This window comes from Pholcus phalangioides, unplaced genomic scaffold (assembly GCF_987345545.1).
Source record: "Pholcus phalangioides strain wild (caught in Gottingen) unplaced genomic scaffold, Ppha-v1.0 ptg000012l_1, whole genome shotgun sequence".
Taxonomy (NCBI): Eukaryota; Metazoa; Arthropoda; class Arachnida; order Araneae; family Pholcidae; genus Pholcus; species Pholcus phalangioides.
The window spans coordinates 8054496-8072511 of record NW_028301605.1 but is presented as its reverse complement, the minus strand read 5'-3'; the positions used below and the strand labels follow the sequence as shown (position 1 = coordinate 8072511).

The 18016-nt window shown below is 38.8% G+C and overlaps 1 protein-coding gene across 1 annotated transcript; it reads right to left on the bottom strand.

The window, feature by feature from the left end:
• Nucleotides 1-15042: 15042 nt before the first annotated feature.
• Nucleotides 15043-16827, bottom strand: LOC149079415 (uncharacterized). The gene has a single exon (XM_089240423.1). The coding sequence runs from the start codon at nt 16825-16827 to the stop codon at nt 15043-15045; it is 1785 nt and encodes a 594-aa protein (XP_089096549.1).
• Nucleotides 16828-18016: the final 1189 nt, after the last annotated feature.

Below are 18016 nucleotides of genomic sequence, written 5' to 3'. Positions count from 1 at the left end.
AAAGTTTGGAAACTATTCTTTAACCTCAACCGGTGCTCCACGGCCACTCGAGCCAAAAGAGGCCTAAAGAGTACCCGCCATATAAATAATATACTAAAAAGGGCTCCTCGAGTTAAACAGGGCTTCGCCATAGAAATTATTCACTGAAAAGGCAAGTCAGAAAAAGTTGAGAACCGCTGCTCTAACCCATAGTTTCCCAAACTTTTTGTTCCATTGTCCCCCCTCTTCAAAACATTTTCTTATCATCGCCCCCCCCCCCCGACTCAACCTAACCCCATAGGATCCAAAGCTTCTACCGCCCCTTTCCCCTGGACTATTCCATCGCCCCACAAGGGACGATATTGCCCACTTTGGGAAACACTGCTATAACCATTCTAGCTGACTGGAAAAAAGTGCAGCATACCAATTCACATACATACTCTAGAACAGCGTTTCTCAACCTTACGGAAAGCAAGGATCAGTAAAATGTCAGAAACAATGTGACTGACCTCTTGCGTGCGTCCCCTATAACGGGACATTCTTGCAATTTTCGCTCTTCCGATTTTTATTAAAATATTTATCCCATTTCTTCAACGATACTTATTTGAATTGCGATTGGAGATTAACCTACTTCTGACAATGCTTTTTTGATGACAATTGGCGATGTCCCGTATTTTATGGATTATTATTCAAGATTCCAGTTTGCCGAATTTAATTTTTCTCAATGAAATATGGTCATCAAATCATATTTGAATTTTTATTTCCCGTTAAATACATTTTACTTTGGTGCACTCTCTGATAATATTCTCGAGACTATCGCTCCAAAATAACACTTCCAACAGTATTCTGACGAATCCTTCAGGTTTAGACTTTCCCGGACAAGACTTGAATGGGAAATATAACCCAATTTTGAGTTACATTCATTTATTAGTGCACCCTGACCTCATTATCGAAAACATTTCTCTTTTTAAGTACTCTTCAACTCTATTCTTGAGAATCATTCGGGCATGGACGTCCCGGACAGGACTTGAAACAGGAATTCAACCCTATTTTCAGTTTCCAGAGAGACAGAGCACGACAGAGGGAAGATATTTTCCATTCCCGATAGGAATCATTCCACTTCTTTTCCAGGACGATATTTTTGAATCAATACCATAAAACTCTTCCTCCTGACATTTTTTTTATACTACATTATTAGTTTAGCATCTATGCATCTATATTTTAGTGCACTGCGATCACATTCTCGAGAACATCGCTCTTAAAATAACACTTCTAACTGTATTCTTCAGAATCATTCAAACGTAACAGTCCCGGACGAGACTGAAAACGAGAATACAACCCTATTTTCACTTTCCAAAGAGAGATCTTTTGCATTCCCAATAGGAATCATTCCTTTTGCAGGACGGTATTTTCTCCCAAGGATAGCTAGCGATATCCTATTCCATAATCTGGGGAAACGAAAATGGTAAAACTCTTCTCCAGGACATTTCTTTTTATATTATTATTTTATTTTGCTATTTTTATAAAATATAGGGTAAGAAAACTCTCCAGGGATCGGGATAGAGGGAGAAGAAAAAAAAAAACTAGAAAAGGAACGTTAAAGAAACCTAGAGTTTTAAAAGGGCATCCAAATATCATCAAAGGATTTTCCCATGTGGGGGGAAAACCCTACTCCAGAGATGGAGTGGTAAAAGATGGTCCGGGAAAAACCTGGAGAACTTATTCCACGAAGCCGGGTATTTTTTTTTTTTTTTTTTTCGCGTGGAATCCTTCATGCCTTTTCATATTTTTTCCTACCTCACATACATTTTAATGATCCTTTAGAGGTGTTTTTTTCCCTCCTTTTCCAGGACGCATAGGAATTCTCTCTCTCTCTCTCGCTCGCTCTTTTAACCCATTCCCTGTCTCCTCATTATCCGTTACCCCTTAAGCACACACACATACTGGAATCGTCCTTCACGCCTTGACGCTTCTAAATGGTTTATTTATTTATTTATTCAAATACTGGGGATTACTTGCTTGGAATCTCTATGTCGCGTGCATACACAGGAGAAGGAGGAGCCACCCTTTAAGGCACAGGAAAGGTTTTTCTCGCGAGAGCGACGATCTCTCGAGAAACGTGCGGCACATATTTAAATAAATTATATTTTATATGTATTTTTTCCTTTAAAAGATGGAGGAATGGAGAATTATATGTATTTTTCATTTTATTTTTTCACACACGAGAGAGAAGACCTTAGTTAGGAATCTCTGAGATTTAAATATATATATGAAATTCAAAGTTGAAATAAAATATGGAAGATTCTTCTCCTTCTTTTTTCCCGTCCGGGAAGAGGTTGGGAAAATTTTCTTAACGCTTTTTTGAAATTCAAAAATTTTCTTCCCGAAATATTTTTCGGAATATCAAACAAACTTCTTTGGTGTGTGAATGAAATATGGTCGCGGCCTTTTCTTATTCTTCAGTGAACCGATAAGTATGTTTTTCCGCTGATATTTATATACTTGATGTTTATGTAATTCTCAGCAAGTATTTCAGTACGGTATTCTTTGGAATTGTTATACGCGAGTAGAGGCTTGTACCGCGTGCGGGACTGTCCTGGACTTTTCAACGAAATAAGAGGGGGTTTGAATTAGAAAGTGTTCTAGTTTTCTATGTTTGAGAGTGAATCTGAAGAATAAGGTTAGAAGTGTTATATTTTTGAGAATGAGTCTGAAATACAGATGCAAAAATAATAATTATAGAAATGTCCGGGAGAAGATTTTTACCATTTTCGTCGCCACGTCGCGGAAAAAGCTATGGCCAGCTATATTTGGTAAAAAAATACCGCCTTAGAAATGAAATGATTCCAATTGAGAATACAGAAGATCCCTTTCTCACTCGAAAGTGAAAATAGGGTTGTATTCTTGTTGTCGTGCCCAGGACGTCTATGTCTGAATGATTGTCGAGAATAGGGTTGTGATCACTGAACTGGTCAGCCCAGTTGACCCGGACAATGCCCGATATTCAGTCTTTCGCCGGCCCTATATATATCGATCCCTATATATCCCTATATCGATCCTTATGATTTGGGGTCTTCGCCCCGTTGGTGTATTTTTTTTTTTTTGTGATAATTATGGCCATGTAAAATTAGCCATAGCTAACCATAATTATTATGCTTAGCTACGGCAACCCTAACGTTCAAAAAGGAATCTGAATATTTATATCCTATATACAGTCGAATCCCGTTATAACGAACTCCAAGAGACCGGAGAAATCACTTCGTTATAAAGGAATTTCAGGTTGTTCCTAAGCATACTTATTTGAGGGATTAGAAAAGTGTTCATTAAAACGAGATTTTCGCTATAATGATATTCGTTAAAACGGGATTCGACTGCATTAGTGATTCATGAATAGATATGTGTAGGAATCGACATATACGGGCCGGCCTAAGCCCGATTTTGGACATTGGCCGAGTCAAATGCTGGTCAGTTCACGGAGCGGGCAACTTCGGACTTTGGCAGCAACATATATATAGCACAGGGAGTGAATTCGAGGAAAGAGTAGTCAAGAAAATTAGACTAGAATGGGAGAAGGGCGGCCAATTCGTGTAAGAGGCAAAACCATTAATGTGCCTCTGGCTCTGCCATTATAATGATAGGCCCTGATATCAATGAAATGTCTTTGGCAATGATTTACTGTATTTATTCATAATGAACAGTTTCAGGGTGATTAGAATGCTGCCTATGCATTACTATTGAAATTTAATTTTCACTTAATCTAAAAAATTGTACATGATGGAATTGTTTAATTATTTTTTCTGTGATTTGCATCCGAAAAACTATTAAAAAAACACTAATAACTTCTAAAGAAAGCTTTCCCACCACAGAACCTGTGTAATTTTTGAAATACACCAATAAATATACCGTCTCTGTATTGGTTTTTATTTCTGTCTTAGCCGTCAGCGGACTGCGAATTATTCCCCCCCCCTACCTTTATTTACTTTTTTACCAGTTCGCAAATTGTTTCATCTCATAATTTATTTTTTTCAGACCACAAACTATTTTTCCTACTTATTTATTTTTTCTCTCAAATTACTCCTACTTGTTTATTTTTTGCCGGTTCGCAAATTTTATTACTCCTACTTATTTAGTTTTTGCTGGTTCGTAAATTATTTCTCCTACTTATTTAGTTTTTGCTGGTTCGTAAATTATTTCTCCTACTTATTTAGTTTTTGCTGGTTCGTAAATTATTTCTCCTACTTATTTAGTTTTTGCTGGTTCGTAAATTATTTCTCCTACTTATTTAGTTTTTGCTGGTTCGTAAATTATTTCTCCTACTTATTTAGTTTTTGCTGGTTCACAAGTTATTTCTCCTGCTTATTTAGTTTTTGCCGGTTCGCAAATTTTATTTCTCCTACTTATTTAGTTTTTGCTGGTTCGTAAATTATTTCTCCTACTTATTTAGTTTTTTCTGGTTCGTAAATGATTTCTCCTACTTATTTAGTTTTTGCTGGTTCGTAAATTATTTCTCCTACTTATTTAGTTTTTGCTGGTTTGTAAACTATTTTTCTTCCTACTTATTTACTTTTTGCAGGTTCGCAAATTATTTCTCCTACTTATTTTTTCAAGTATTTATTGTTGAATGATCCAGCCAATTACAGGAGAAATATCGGAAAATATATTATCTAAAAACAAAATGGTGTTACCATTGTTGATGACTTATTACATTATTAGAGAATGGTTGTTCACAAATAACAGAATTGAATGATGAATGGGAAAATTACCTGACCAGCATTGTTAGACCGCATTTCAATTGCGAAATTTTTATTCATATTATTAAAAGCTATTTTTTTCTTCATTTCTTTCCTCCACATTCGTTCCGTTTCTCAAACACTAACTACAGCAAACAAAAATTTTCTCATCAAACAATATCATTATCCAACAATTACAAAAATTGCGAACTTGATTCAACTACGTATTCGTTCAAATAAATAAAATAATTAATTAATTGAACCAATAATTTAATACGATTTTCTATAAAGTTTAATTGAGAATAACATTCCAAGTTCAATTACCACATTGTTGAAATTTCAGCCAAAACACACGAAAGTGGAACTGAATGTCAATTTACGAGCAAAAATAAATGTCGTTTATCTTTCTTATAAATGCATTTTTATTGGCAATAAAAGGCTCCACGAAAACAAACATTATTCAGTATTTTATGTATTCTGTGTTCTATTTCCTAAAAAAAAAAAGAGAAGAAAAGCTATTAATGCGCTTCGCGAGGGTTTTTTTTCTTAACACAGTGTTAATAACAACTTCTCCGTGGTGACCACCGATCGAACACAACAATGACGACGCCACTGTCCTCTCGATTCCATCCACAAGTACACACGATACAGTAAAGTATTCACCTAAAACAGATTACCTTCAAATTTGTCTGTTTACTGAGCGGACGCGAACTTTAATGTCCACCGTATTAATTTGGATCGCGAGGCAAATAGGTTATGTAATTAGCGGCGCTTCTGGAAGGAAAAGCGGGGTTTATATATATATACTGTGTGTGTGTATACATATAATATCTGTATATATATATTCATATATGTATGGATGGTGCTCACACACATACTCGTATTTCACGTATCGCGAGTAAAGAGAGAGAGAGAGAGAGCACTATTAAAACTGAAGTGCGTTCCGTCATAATACAAGGCGAAGTATCTGTACTTCGAAAGAGCACCGGGGATGTACACCAATTTATTTTGGATTCTTCTCCAGATCCAGTGGCGTATTTACGGGGGGGAGGGGGTGGATCTTAGTGAGCTATAGCCCAGGGCGGCATATTTGAGGGATGAGTGGTGAAGAAAATTAGACGGGTATGGGAGAAGGTCGGCAAAATGTGAATGACCAAGAAAAGAGTGTGCAAGTACGTGAGTAACTAGAAGAGTCACCTAGATCGTGTCTAAGCGTTTGAGTGACCTAGAGATCGGGGGGGGGGGCAACGTCAGTTAGTGACCTAGAGTGTGTGTGAGTATGTGAATGACCAAAAGAATGGCCTAGAGGGGCATGGTCACTAACTGACGTTATATGTTGTAACATATTGTTTTTATTTTTTATTTTATCAAATGTAATATTTGGTAATAAAATGCAAAAATGTTGTTAAAAATGTAATATAAAAATGGTTTTCTACGTTTGTTGAAACTTTTTTCGCGCTTATTTTTAAAAATTTTTTTACTATTACTTCTACCATTGTTTTTTTATAACGTTTTGTCCTCCATTATTTTTAAAAATGCTATTTCTACCATCGTGAGCAATTTCATCGCAATTATTATATAATGTTTCTTTGTCATTGTTGAAAATTTGATCATGATTATTAAAAAAAATTCTGCAATTTTGGAAAGTGTTATTACCATTAATGAAGTTCTTTTTACTATTGTTGAAGATTTTATTATAAAAAAAATATTTTTCTACCATTGTTATGGAAACATTTTATGCGATTATTCAAAATGTTTGTCTACCACATTGGTTTTTTGAAACATTTTATCGCGATTGTTTAAAATGGTTTGCTAACACTGTTTTTTTTGGAACATTTTATCACGGTTATTGGAAATATTTTTCTACCACATTGGTTTTTTTTTTAATTATTGCGATGAATAAAACTGTTTCCTACGTTGAATCTTTTTATCGTGATTGTTGAAAATTTTACTCGTCAATTAAAAATGCTTTTTTATATGCCGGATAAAGCATATCAATTCATGGCGATTTTTCCAGCCAAGATTAACCCTCTCACCGGTATTGACGAGATATCTCGCATTCTTAAAACCTTTTATTTTAGCACAGTGACAAGTACGGATATTTTTGCATGTTTTTTTTTTTCAAACAAATCTTTTAGGGTTCCCGCTGGACCGCTTATCGTGTAGGTCCAGTGTAGACCCGGCCTACTTTGCACCTGCTGAAAATCAGAAGAAAGCCAATTTCATGAATAAAAAAAATTAAAGATCCTGTCAAATCTCGATATGACGCTGTGCAGCAGCCGACAAAAAACTCCCGAGTTATCGGAAATTCCAATTTCAGAGTGGGAAAAAGAGAAATTTATTAAACGAATATCGTATTAGTGAAACATGTACTACTGGAAATCAAGAAATTCAAAATGATAAGTTACTCTAATTTAATCATATTTAATTATTGAATGAAAATATTTAGAAATAAACTAGACATGCATGTTGTATTATGGAAACGGACGCATACATGGCACTCGTATAAATGAAACAAATCATAAATAAAGTGCATACAAGATTATTTTCTGTCAAAAAATGCAGTTATTTTTGACTGCCTTTCTATTCTTCTGTCAGAAAGTCATTCATATTTTGTAATTCTGATAAATTGCTAAATGCTAAATTCTATTGCTAAATGCTAAATTCTATTGCTAAATGCTAAATTCTTTTTGCTAGATGTTAAATTCTGTTGTTAAATGCCAAATTCTATTGCTTAATGCTGAGTTTATTGTTAAATGCTATATTTTATTGCTAAATGCTTTATTCCAGCGGTTCTCAACCTTTTTTGACTCACGGTGCCCTTTCTGGTCTATAATTTCTATGGCGGAGCCACGTAGGCCTAGTTTTTATTTATTCATCTCAGTTACTGATTTAGTTATATTATTAAAAAAATATTTTTTTTTTCAAATTTACTGTTTTTTTTATTTTCCTCGAGCTGCCGCGGAGCACCGGTTGAGAACCTCTGCTTTATTCTGTTGTTAAATGCTATATTCTGTTGTTAAATGCTATATTCTGTTGTTAAATGCTATATCCTTTTCGTAAATGCTAAAGGATAAATTTCTATACACTAAATGCTATTTTTTTAAATTTCTCTCATTCCCAAAAACTTCGACTTAAACGAACAAAACTTCGAGTTAAGCGAAAATTTTAACACAAAAATACGGAAAAAGGTTCTGGGGAAGAGCGAAAACTTCGACTTAAACATATACCCGAGCCATCGGAGTTCGAGATATCGCGAATCGACAGTATTTTGCAAGCGGTTTGATGATTTCTGCTCTTTGCCGGTTTTAAAGGATTAATAACAAAATCACATAGAGTTTCAGTGAAATGTTTTTTACATAATGGTCAGTGCTAATCACGGATATGACTTGTTCTCGAGAGTATTGTCACAGTGTCACCACCGTGATTCAAATAAAACCAAATGAAAGGGTTCGAATACTTTCCTCCGCCATTGATTCCCCAGGACTTTTACAGGCGATTACGATAAGAGGAACCGGACGCATGACCAGCTTCTGTTTACGCTTCTGTTCGGTAATGTATGAGCGTATCCCGATAAAACGTTACGAAAATTAGTAACTGTTGCGTGTTGGCAGGCAATCACGATACAACATCGTCATCACATGGACGTTAAAAAGAAATAGTAGACAAAAAACGCAAAACACACACACACAGAACATACATATGAAAAAGTAATAATTCGGAGTTTAATCTTCTAAGTGGTCACTGAATTTTCAGTAATTCGTTATTTACTTTCTAAAGGAGGAGGGGGGGGGGAAGGGCTATGTAATGTCCGTCCATGCTGATATTGGCCTCCTGTGATCATTGGTCAGCGCTTTAGGTAATGAATCGTGGTGGACACGCGTCACTAACCGATCCGTATTAGCCAGTAATTGAACGGCTTGGATGGGGGAAAATGGCTCTCGACTGAGTAATGGACGAAGAGCGTTCATAAAACATTCCGGGTCAGGAAAAACGGGAGAATACTTATTTTTTTTCTTTTATGGAAACTCAATCATTTGATCGCTCACTGACCTGGTCCCCTCACTCTTTTGGTCACTCGGATACTGGAGCGCTATTTTGGTCGCTCGTATGCTTGCATTTCAAAAGCCCTAGATCACACTTTTTTTGTCGTTCGTTGATCTGGTCCCTCACCCTCTAGGCAGGGCCGGACTTGGGCAGGTGCGAAGGGTGCGACTGCACCGGGCCGCTAAATTTTTAGGGCAGCAAAAGGGGATAAAAATGTTTTGATTACATTTTGACTTCAACTTCTTAGCAAAGCAATAGCTTAAATTTCAGTCCAAGATAGATTGATAACCGCTCACGCCCAGAGCTGTTCCTCTCTTCACCACCTAGAAGGCTAGTTCAAGATAAAGAACCACAAAGGTTGAGGGCCTGGGTAGATAATCGGTCTTCCAAGTCCCAAGTGCCTGGGGGCGCACTTGCAATTTTTTTCACTGGGAAGCGGACACTTTTGTACATATTTTTTGCCAAATGACATTTACACACCAGAGTACCCATGGGCACCCTGGAGTATTGGAAAACTTCTGTTCAGAGGGTCCACAATTTCTTTCTTTTGCACCGGGCCGCAAAATACTTAAGCCCGTCCCTGCCTCTAGGTCAGTCTTTTGGTCGTTCCCTGACATGGTCCTTCACTATCTACGTTACTCTTTTGGCCATTTACATGCTTTTGAAATATTTTGGTCACTCACATGCTTGCGCACTATTTTGGTCACTCACATGTTTGCGCACTATTTTGGTCACTCACATGCTGGTACACTCTCCAAGTTACAGTTTTGGTCACTTAATGACATGATTTCTCACGCTCTAGGTCACTCACTGACCTGGTCCTTCACCCTCTAGGTCGGTTTTTTGTTTGCTCGCTGATGTCTTTTGCTCTCCAGATGACTCTTTCGTCACTCACTGACCTGGTCCCTCGTGCTCTAGGACAGTGGCTCTCAACCTTTGGAAGCCCGCGGCCCGGTTGATTTCTTTTCTTTCTTTTTTTGTGGGTGGAAGGCGCGGTCATAGACTAATGGAAAATAAATGAGGAAAAATGAAACAGTGAATCACTCGCGCCCCGGTTTAACTGATGGTAGGGCCCGGCGGTTGAGAAACACTGCTCTAGGACACTCTTTTGGTGACTCACGTAAACGCACTCTAGGTTTTTCTTGTGGTCGCTCAAGTATTATGGCAAAACCATAAACATGGCTTTGATGGAGAGTGAGGTACCAAAGCCATATTTATGGTTTTGCCGTACTCACCACATTCTACTATAATTTTCTTAACCACTTGAATTGCCCCCCCCCCCCGGTCTACAGCTCAGCTCCAGCCCAACGCCTCCGTTTCTGCCACTCTATTAGTCACGAACATGCTTGCGACCGTAAATGAACACTCATTTTTTTGGTCACTCATTTGATCGCTCACTCACCTGGTCCGTTACTCTCTAGGTCACTCAATTTTGACCATTCGCTTATTTGCACGCTGTTTTGGTCAGTCGCACGCTTATACCAACTTAGATCACTCTTTTGGTCGCTCCCAATCCAGGCCCCCCAATTTCTAGGCCAATCTTTCGGTTGCTCGCTGTCTAGAATCACCGAATCTTCGGTAATTCCTTATTTATTTTTCGGGGGGGGGGGGGGCTATGCAATATCCGTCCTCGCTGATATTGACCTCCTGTGATCATTGGCCAACGCTTTAAGTAATGAATCGTGGTGGACACACTTCACTAACCGATCCGTATTAGCCAGTAATTGAACTGCTTGGACGGGAAAAATGGCCCTCGACTGAGTAATGAACGGAGAACGAACGTCCATGAAACATCCGGGACAGGAAAAACGGGAGAAAAAAAATATTCCAGATAAACAAAATTCCGATATCAATGAATTTTTACTCAAACCAGCATAAATCATTTCGACAAATAATGTTACAATCATTATTAAATATTATTTTATCTGAATTTCAATATTGATTTTTGTACAGGGGGTTAAATTTTCTATCTTATCTCATAATTTTTGATTTTCTCCGGAATTATCTTTGATGTTAATAATGGAGAGAGAAAGAGAAATATGCTTAACAATATTTTTTCTGTACATTTATTGGAAATCGTCGAAATTTTTGTTTAAGATAGATTTTTTTTTCGTCGGGAAAATTAATAATTGTTAATTTTAGTTCATTAATTGGACGGAAAGAGAGAAAATTTGGAGTTTCCGAATTTTATCGCCTAAATTGTTATGTGGTAATTAAACTATAATCAATTAATTTTTTGGATGGATAACTCTTATCTTGTTTGGTTTTTAAAAAAATTCGATTGGAAACTTCCTGGATTTTTAACCAGGTGGCGTGAAAATCAATGACCGGAAAATGTTGCGATTACGTCAGGTATGGTCATGGTTACTGTGCCTGGAATATATGTAAATAAATTCATATGTTACATGCATTTTCATATGTTGGTCTTTTTTTAGCATTAATGCATATAAATGCATGAAATCAAAGAATGTTTTTCAGAATAAGTGCATATTTTTGAAGGTTTATTAAATCTCAATCACTTTTTTTTAATGATTTTTCAAATTAATATATTGCTCATAATATTTTCATAACATCGGTTTTTATTTTCCACGAATGAGATTTAATGAATTAATAGAGATGTTTGTTATATTTTTCCAAATATCTACCGTTTTATTGTAATACTACTTTTTTTTAAATTTTACTTAAACGAACACACAACAAATTACAAGATATAAATATACAATATACAAATGCAAATCTTATATATAAATGTGAAAGTATGTATGTATGTATGTATGTATGTATGTATGCTCTTTATACAAATCTACAGTTTTAGACCGATCGTCGCCAGATTTTGCATATATACCAAACAGGACCGGGATTGAGCCGTAGGCTACTTTAAAAGTTCGTCAGAGCTGGGCAAATGCCCGAAATGGGCGAAAAACTGTCGGGCAACAATGGTTTTGGGGGCCTCAACAATCACTTTCGGAACGTTTACTTTGGTTACCGTGGTTTCCAACAATGCGTTTCAGACGTGAATATATGCCTTTACAATGGTTTGTCACACCTTTAATTCTGTTATTATAACAGTTTATTCCTTTATAACGGTTTGTCACTTTCCCAATCCTCCCAGTAATTGAAGAAAACCCGGGAAGCGCCGGGTATTTCTGCTAGCCTATATACAGGGTGTTCTGTAACTGCTAATGCGGCCTTTATCTCATCAACCGCCCATCGTAGAGATATAGTTTCAATTTAAAAAATGCTTGAAAGGCGTTTGAATAATATTCGCTGCACAAGCTGGGCGTATTACGTCGCTAACAACAGAGAACAACAACTACGACGACAAAACTGGGAATAAAGATGTTCAACGTCAACTGATGAACTTAATGCTTGCCTCAAATCATCAACACTCTGGCACGAAGTTAAAAAATTATCATTATCCACCAACATGCGAGCAAAATGACTCAGCACTGCTATCATTTTCACATCAGTTGATCAAACTTGGCAATGGAAGAATTCCCGTAGACCCAAGCACTGGACTGATTACGTTTCCAAATGGATTTTGCCAATTGTTGAACTCAGTTCAAGAATTTACTCAGACAGTCTTCCCAAACATTCAACAAAATCACCGAAACTATGAGTGGCTTTGTGAGAGAGCGATTCTGGCATCCAAAAATAGGCAAAATCAACGAAAAAATCCTAAAAATTATTCCTGGAGACCACATCTTACAAATCGGTTGACACTTTCACAGACTCAGTGCAGACAGTTCTGTATCCTGCAGAATTTCTGAAGTCTTTGGATACTACTTGAGCCCTGTATTTCGTCATCTGTTCACGTGTTGGTAATCCCAAACATTTGTACATGTACACACCAGATGGAAAAACAAAAAATATTGTGTATCCACAAGCGATTGCCTGGAGTTTTTAATTAAAATATTTAAAAATAAAAGTAATTTTTTCTTACTTGATGCAGAAATTTTTTTCATTAAGAAATAATTATTAAGCTATACATATATACATTTTTTACGGGGCGCGCAACGTCGCCGGGTATCAGCTAGTATATAATATAATATACAAATACAAACATAAGTTACACAAAGACAACGACACAAAACACACCCATATATTACATGCACTATGTAGCCCCAAGGGACTGTATGGTCCTTCCAGCAGGACTATAATGATTTTTATTATATGATTTTCAGTAACAGCTCTTTTCTTCATTAGATGCATTTTAGTGTATATATATATATAATTATCTGTATTTTTGATCATATTAAAGATATTGTGATCTGTATTTTTATTACTATTTGTGTAATTACTAGAGTAGATGAAGTTCATTATTTTTGGTGCGATGTTTTAGGCACTTGATAAATATTTCTATACCTATTCGATGTTCTATTTTCATTTTTTACTCACCATTCTTCGTTTTTGATGATAAATTTATAAATTCTGTACATGTAATTCTGTTTCAGTGTCAATATGTGGCAATGTATGCTTTTATTATTTATAGAAACATTTATTAGTTCTCTTAATTTATTATACAGATTGTCTAAGTTGCGTATGTTTTCGTAATACTCTCCTCCCCAGACACATATTCCATAACTTATATTTGAATAAACCCATGAATAGAAGATATCTTTCAAGAAGTTATTGCCAACTATTTATTTAAGTTTATAAAGAACTCTTGAGTACATTTTGAGTGTTTTTTTTAGCATTTTTTCACTATGTACGTTCGATTTTAGGTTATCTCGTATAACCATCCATAAGTATTCATAATTAAACAATCTACCTATTTCTTCACAATTATATTCTGATATAGTTTGAGGTTGGCAGTGAGTGTGTAATTTAGTATGGATTTCTGTACTGTCATTTATATTTCTTGTTTTCTTGAACATAAATTTAGTTTTTTGTGTATTTATTTTTAATTTATGTTTAATTAGCCAGTGATTTATTTTTGTTAGATCCTTCTCTGTTCTTTTAACCAAACTTTCTATTTTTTTGTATCTTCAACATATAAAACTGTGTCATCAGCAAAATATATAATGCTACCATTGAGATTTAATTTACTTAGTTCATTTATGTAAATTAAAAACAGTATCGGCAGTCCTCCTCTATGGGTAATTTAGGGTGTGGAAAAAGAAAAAAAAGATTTCTCTTGGGCTGCCCTTCCCCGAACCATGTCAGCCCCATCATTGGGCAGAGGGCTATGCCTAGTATACGAATTACGATGCATTTGAAACCATGAGTCTTGGCCATCAGCCATCACACACATTCTTGAGAAAAGGGCCTTGGATCTTCAGCGGGATTCCCTAGTCAGGGTTTTTTACTGGAAAATGTAAAAAAATAATAATTATCAGATTAATCAGGGTCGCAGGGCCATCTAAACGCATGGGCTCGCCCAGGGGAGGGCCTCAAGTGCATAGTGGGTCTCGTTAGGTAATGAGCTTTTGGTATTATGATTTTAGAGGGTAAGTTTATGGATCCGGCACAAATCCAATGCGATGTGCCGGGCAGGATTTCTTGTGCAGGTTCATCCGGATCATCTCGTATTTAACGGGACAGACCAATTTTCTCATATTATTCTGCTCTTTGGGGCGCACCTCCTCAGGATCTGAGCCTGTGGTTGAAGTCCTCAGAATATTACTTTGCCCGAGGGGGGGGACATGTCGCTGTTGAGAGGGGGGCCCTTCCAAAATGGCCCTGTTAGTCCTCCCCTGATCATCATCATCATTCCAGAAGTAGCCTCGTCAGTCTTCTCCCTGTGTGTAAGGTGGACGGGGGGGGGGGGCTATGGTATTGACTGATCGTAATCTTTCCATTACGCATTGGTACGATGGTGCAACCAGCTAATGTTAAGTGGCCCCAGAGTATAAATTTGCGCAGAGGCCCATGGTGCTGTTAATATGGCTCTGCCAGGCTCCCTGAGCTGCAGTCCGGTCAGGCTGTTCCTATGAGGGCAATTTCAATGGCCGATCATCATTAATCCCCCCCCCCCCACAAAACTATTTGAGGTCACGTCATATCCTATCTAGTTATGTGATACCTCTAGCATCGCACAATAACCCTTGTCCATCAAATAAAATTCAAAATTTCAAAGACGCAACATTCATTCATTCATTCAAACCGAGCACAACTCCGGTCTATCGCCATAGGCAATTTACTACCGATTGAGTTGTGCCGGAAGTATGAGTGTGTCCCCCCCCCAAATACCCCGGGCCACGAAAGCGACTGTATGCATTCAACTGCCCGACACCCTTATCTAATTAAATACTAATTCGTGACTTCCTCCTTCTTCGCCTCGTCCTCATTGGAAGTCGGAGTCGGAGCCTGGATCGTCTGCCTCTTGATCTTCGCTTTCCTCCTCAGTCCATTCTTCTTCTCCCTGTCGTCCCGTCTCCTGTTCTGTCTCCTGACGCCTTCTGATTCTCTCACTCCTTCTCCTGGGTGCAGGTGGGCTCGTCGCTCGATCTGCTGCTCCCGTCCGTTTATTATGGAGCCACTCCATACTCTCTTCCAGAAAGCCGACCAGTTCCCTGATTTTCCCGAGTGCCTCATCATTCTTGGCCATTCTTTTAAACCACTCGTTCTCCAGTTGCGGCCGTGGCTTAACTAAGTGGAAACGACTGGTGTGGACACATTCCGTAGCAAAGTGAATTGGACTTCCCACTCCTCCGCATATACATTGCTCGTTGTCGGAAATTTTGAAACGCTTGAAGTTGGTGGGAAACGGTCCATGGCCCGAGAAGAAGATTGTCTTTTCCCTACTCCAGTAACGTTCTTTCCACTGGACTTTTGGGATGACTCTATGAATAAGCCGTCCGTTTGTTTTTGGATCATTCCATTGCTTCTGCCATTCCACTATTGTCTGCCCCTTAATTATTCTTTTGACCGTTGCCGCAGCGATCTTCTTCTCCTGGGACGTTGTCTCCAGTTTCGTCGCTTCCCGCGCCAACTGATCTGCCTCCTCGTTTCCACGTTCTCCCACATGGCCTCTCACCCACATCAGTGCGACATTCCTCCTCTCTTTCAGTATTCTTCTTATGGCTCTAGCATCTTCGTGTCTTGTTAAAGGGTCCCTGATAGCTTCCAAGCTTGATTTACTGTCTGAATATATGGTCATCTTCTCCAAATTATCCTCCCGTTGTTCCATTGCTTTTCGGATCGCCCACAGCTCTGCTTGAAATACCGTGCATCCCTCTCTCAGTTTCTCTCTCCAGGACTTGACTCTTTCACCCCCTTGATACTCCACGTACGCTGCTCCTGTTCCACTATCCGTCTTGGACCCATCCGTAAATATTGTCCTTCCCTCGTATGAGATGGCTTCTTCTCGCTCCGTCGTTACGACCTGTTGCTCCTGGATTTCGTTAGCTGGGTGGTCGCCCCATCCTATAGCTCTTCCTTCCACCTCCTCTGGTACTATCAGCCTTTCTGCAACTGTCACCCTTCTGTTGAGTCTGGATATTCTCGCTGATTTGCATACGAAGTCGGTATACAAACTCAGGGGGGGTACTCCTGCTATGCTCTGCATTGCCGCCGTCGATATTTTGTGATACGCCCTTGTCATAAAGAACAGGAACCCTCTTTGGATGGTATCAAGCTGTCTTTTCATTTTCTCTGTCGGGCTAGCGTACCACGCAGCTGCTCCATACGTTACTGTCTTGGTTGCCACCTGGTCATAGAGCACTCTCCTCATCCTCTGGTTAATTCCCCATCTTGGACCTGCTATGGCCATCATCTTCTGTAGGTTTGCGTTGGCCTTCTTTCCTTGCTGTCGAAGATGTGGAATCCAATCCAGGTCGCTGTCGATAAGCACCCCAAGGTATTTCATTTCTTTTCTCCATGTGAGTCTTTGGTTTCTCATCCTGATTTTAGGTCGCTTGTCTCGTGTGCTAAACCACATGTAACCACTTTTGTCGAGTGCTGGCTCTAGGTCGTTCCGATCCATCCATGTTGCAATTGTCTCCAGCGCTTCTCCAACTGTTTCCTCTACATCATCCCATCTGGGCTCCGAGATTAACAGCAGTAGGTCGTCTGCGAACGCTTGTACTCTGACCCCCTCCCCCCACCTTTCTTTTAGCAGCGCATCCATCGTTATATTCCACATGAGGGGGCCAGAGCATGATCCCTGTGGGCATCCTCTTGTCTGTGCATGCTCCACTGTCTCTCCTTCTACCTCCATCAGAACCAAAGACGCAACAGGGTGACGTAATTCACAAGCAATTTGGGCCCCCACAGCTTCCTTCCAATAATCAATCCAGTGAAGGGAATTGCTTTACCCAATGGCGTAGGGGGGAAAAGGGTGCCGAAACGATTACTCGAACACTGATGATCGCCGCTAAAAAAAAAAAAAAGCCCATTTGTTTTCGCATGAAAAGAGTAAATGGACATGACGTGAGAGATTGGAAAATCATGTATTTTTCTCCCCAAAACTAGATATTGGTTTTCGGCATCCATATCCCCCCCCCCACTCGCCCCCATCAAAATGTTTGCAATACCCTCGGAGAAGCCATTACCTTTCCAATACAGTTTCGAGTATCTCCGGGAGAGTTGTGTATGAGAAAAATAATTATTATTTCAATATTATTATTTTCGCGGGTGTTACTCGTATCTGTTTCGCCCCCCTCGCCCCGTTCCCCGGAATTATCAGGTATTCACTGTGTAAAGGTTAATAAATGAACAGTCCTCATTATAATGATTCATTACCTCATGACCAAATAATATCCAGGCTATGAGCGTGGTTTTATTGGTTAATTCTTAACAACTCTGAAATTAAGTCCCCCATTCAGTTTTTCTCTTCCCCCTCCCCCCCTTTATCAGTAAACTATTTGGAAACACGGTTTATGAATCTGTATCGAGTAACAATTAGGTATACCATGGGTATTGGAGGACTGAAGAGCACCCTTCCCCCCCCCCCAAAGCACCGCCCTTTACTTTTGTGGGGCGTTTACCCTCCTTCTTCTCCTATCTTTGACTGAATTTCTCCTGGAAGTGGGAGTCGCGGCTCTCCCAGGGACGTCGCACCGTGCCGAGGGTATTGGTGACAATGAGGGATTCTATATGGCCGTTATGGGGTGAGGGAGCCGCTAATAAATGAATACTAGCCGCTACTAGGGCGGGGGAACTACACGTAAATGATGGCCAAGTAAAACGAGGAAGCCACTGGTGGATTATGGCAGGCCAATGGCCAAAATTGACAATTATGATAGAGAACGGGCCGTGTACTGACAGAAAAAGGGTGGATTGGGGAAGTCCTCGTGGTGAGCGATGGCTAAGCAAGG

What these genes read in the sequence shown, in the direction of transcription:
- LOC149079415 (XM_089240423.1), bottom strand. Translation starts at nt 16,827, where the DNA reads ATGGATGCGCTGCTAAAAGAAAGGTGGGGGGAGGGGGTCAGAGTACAA.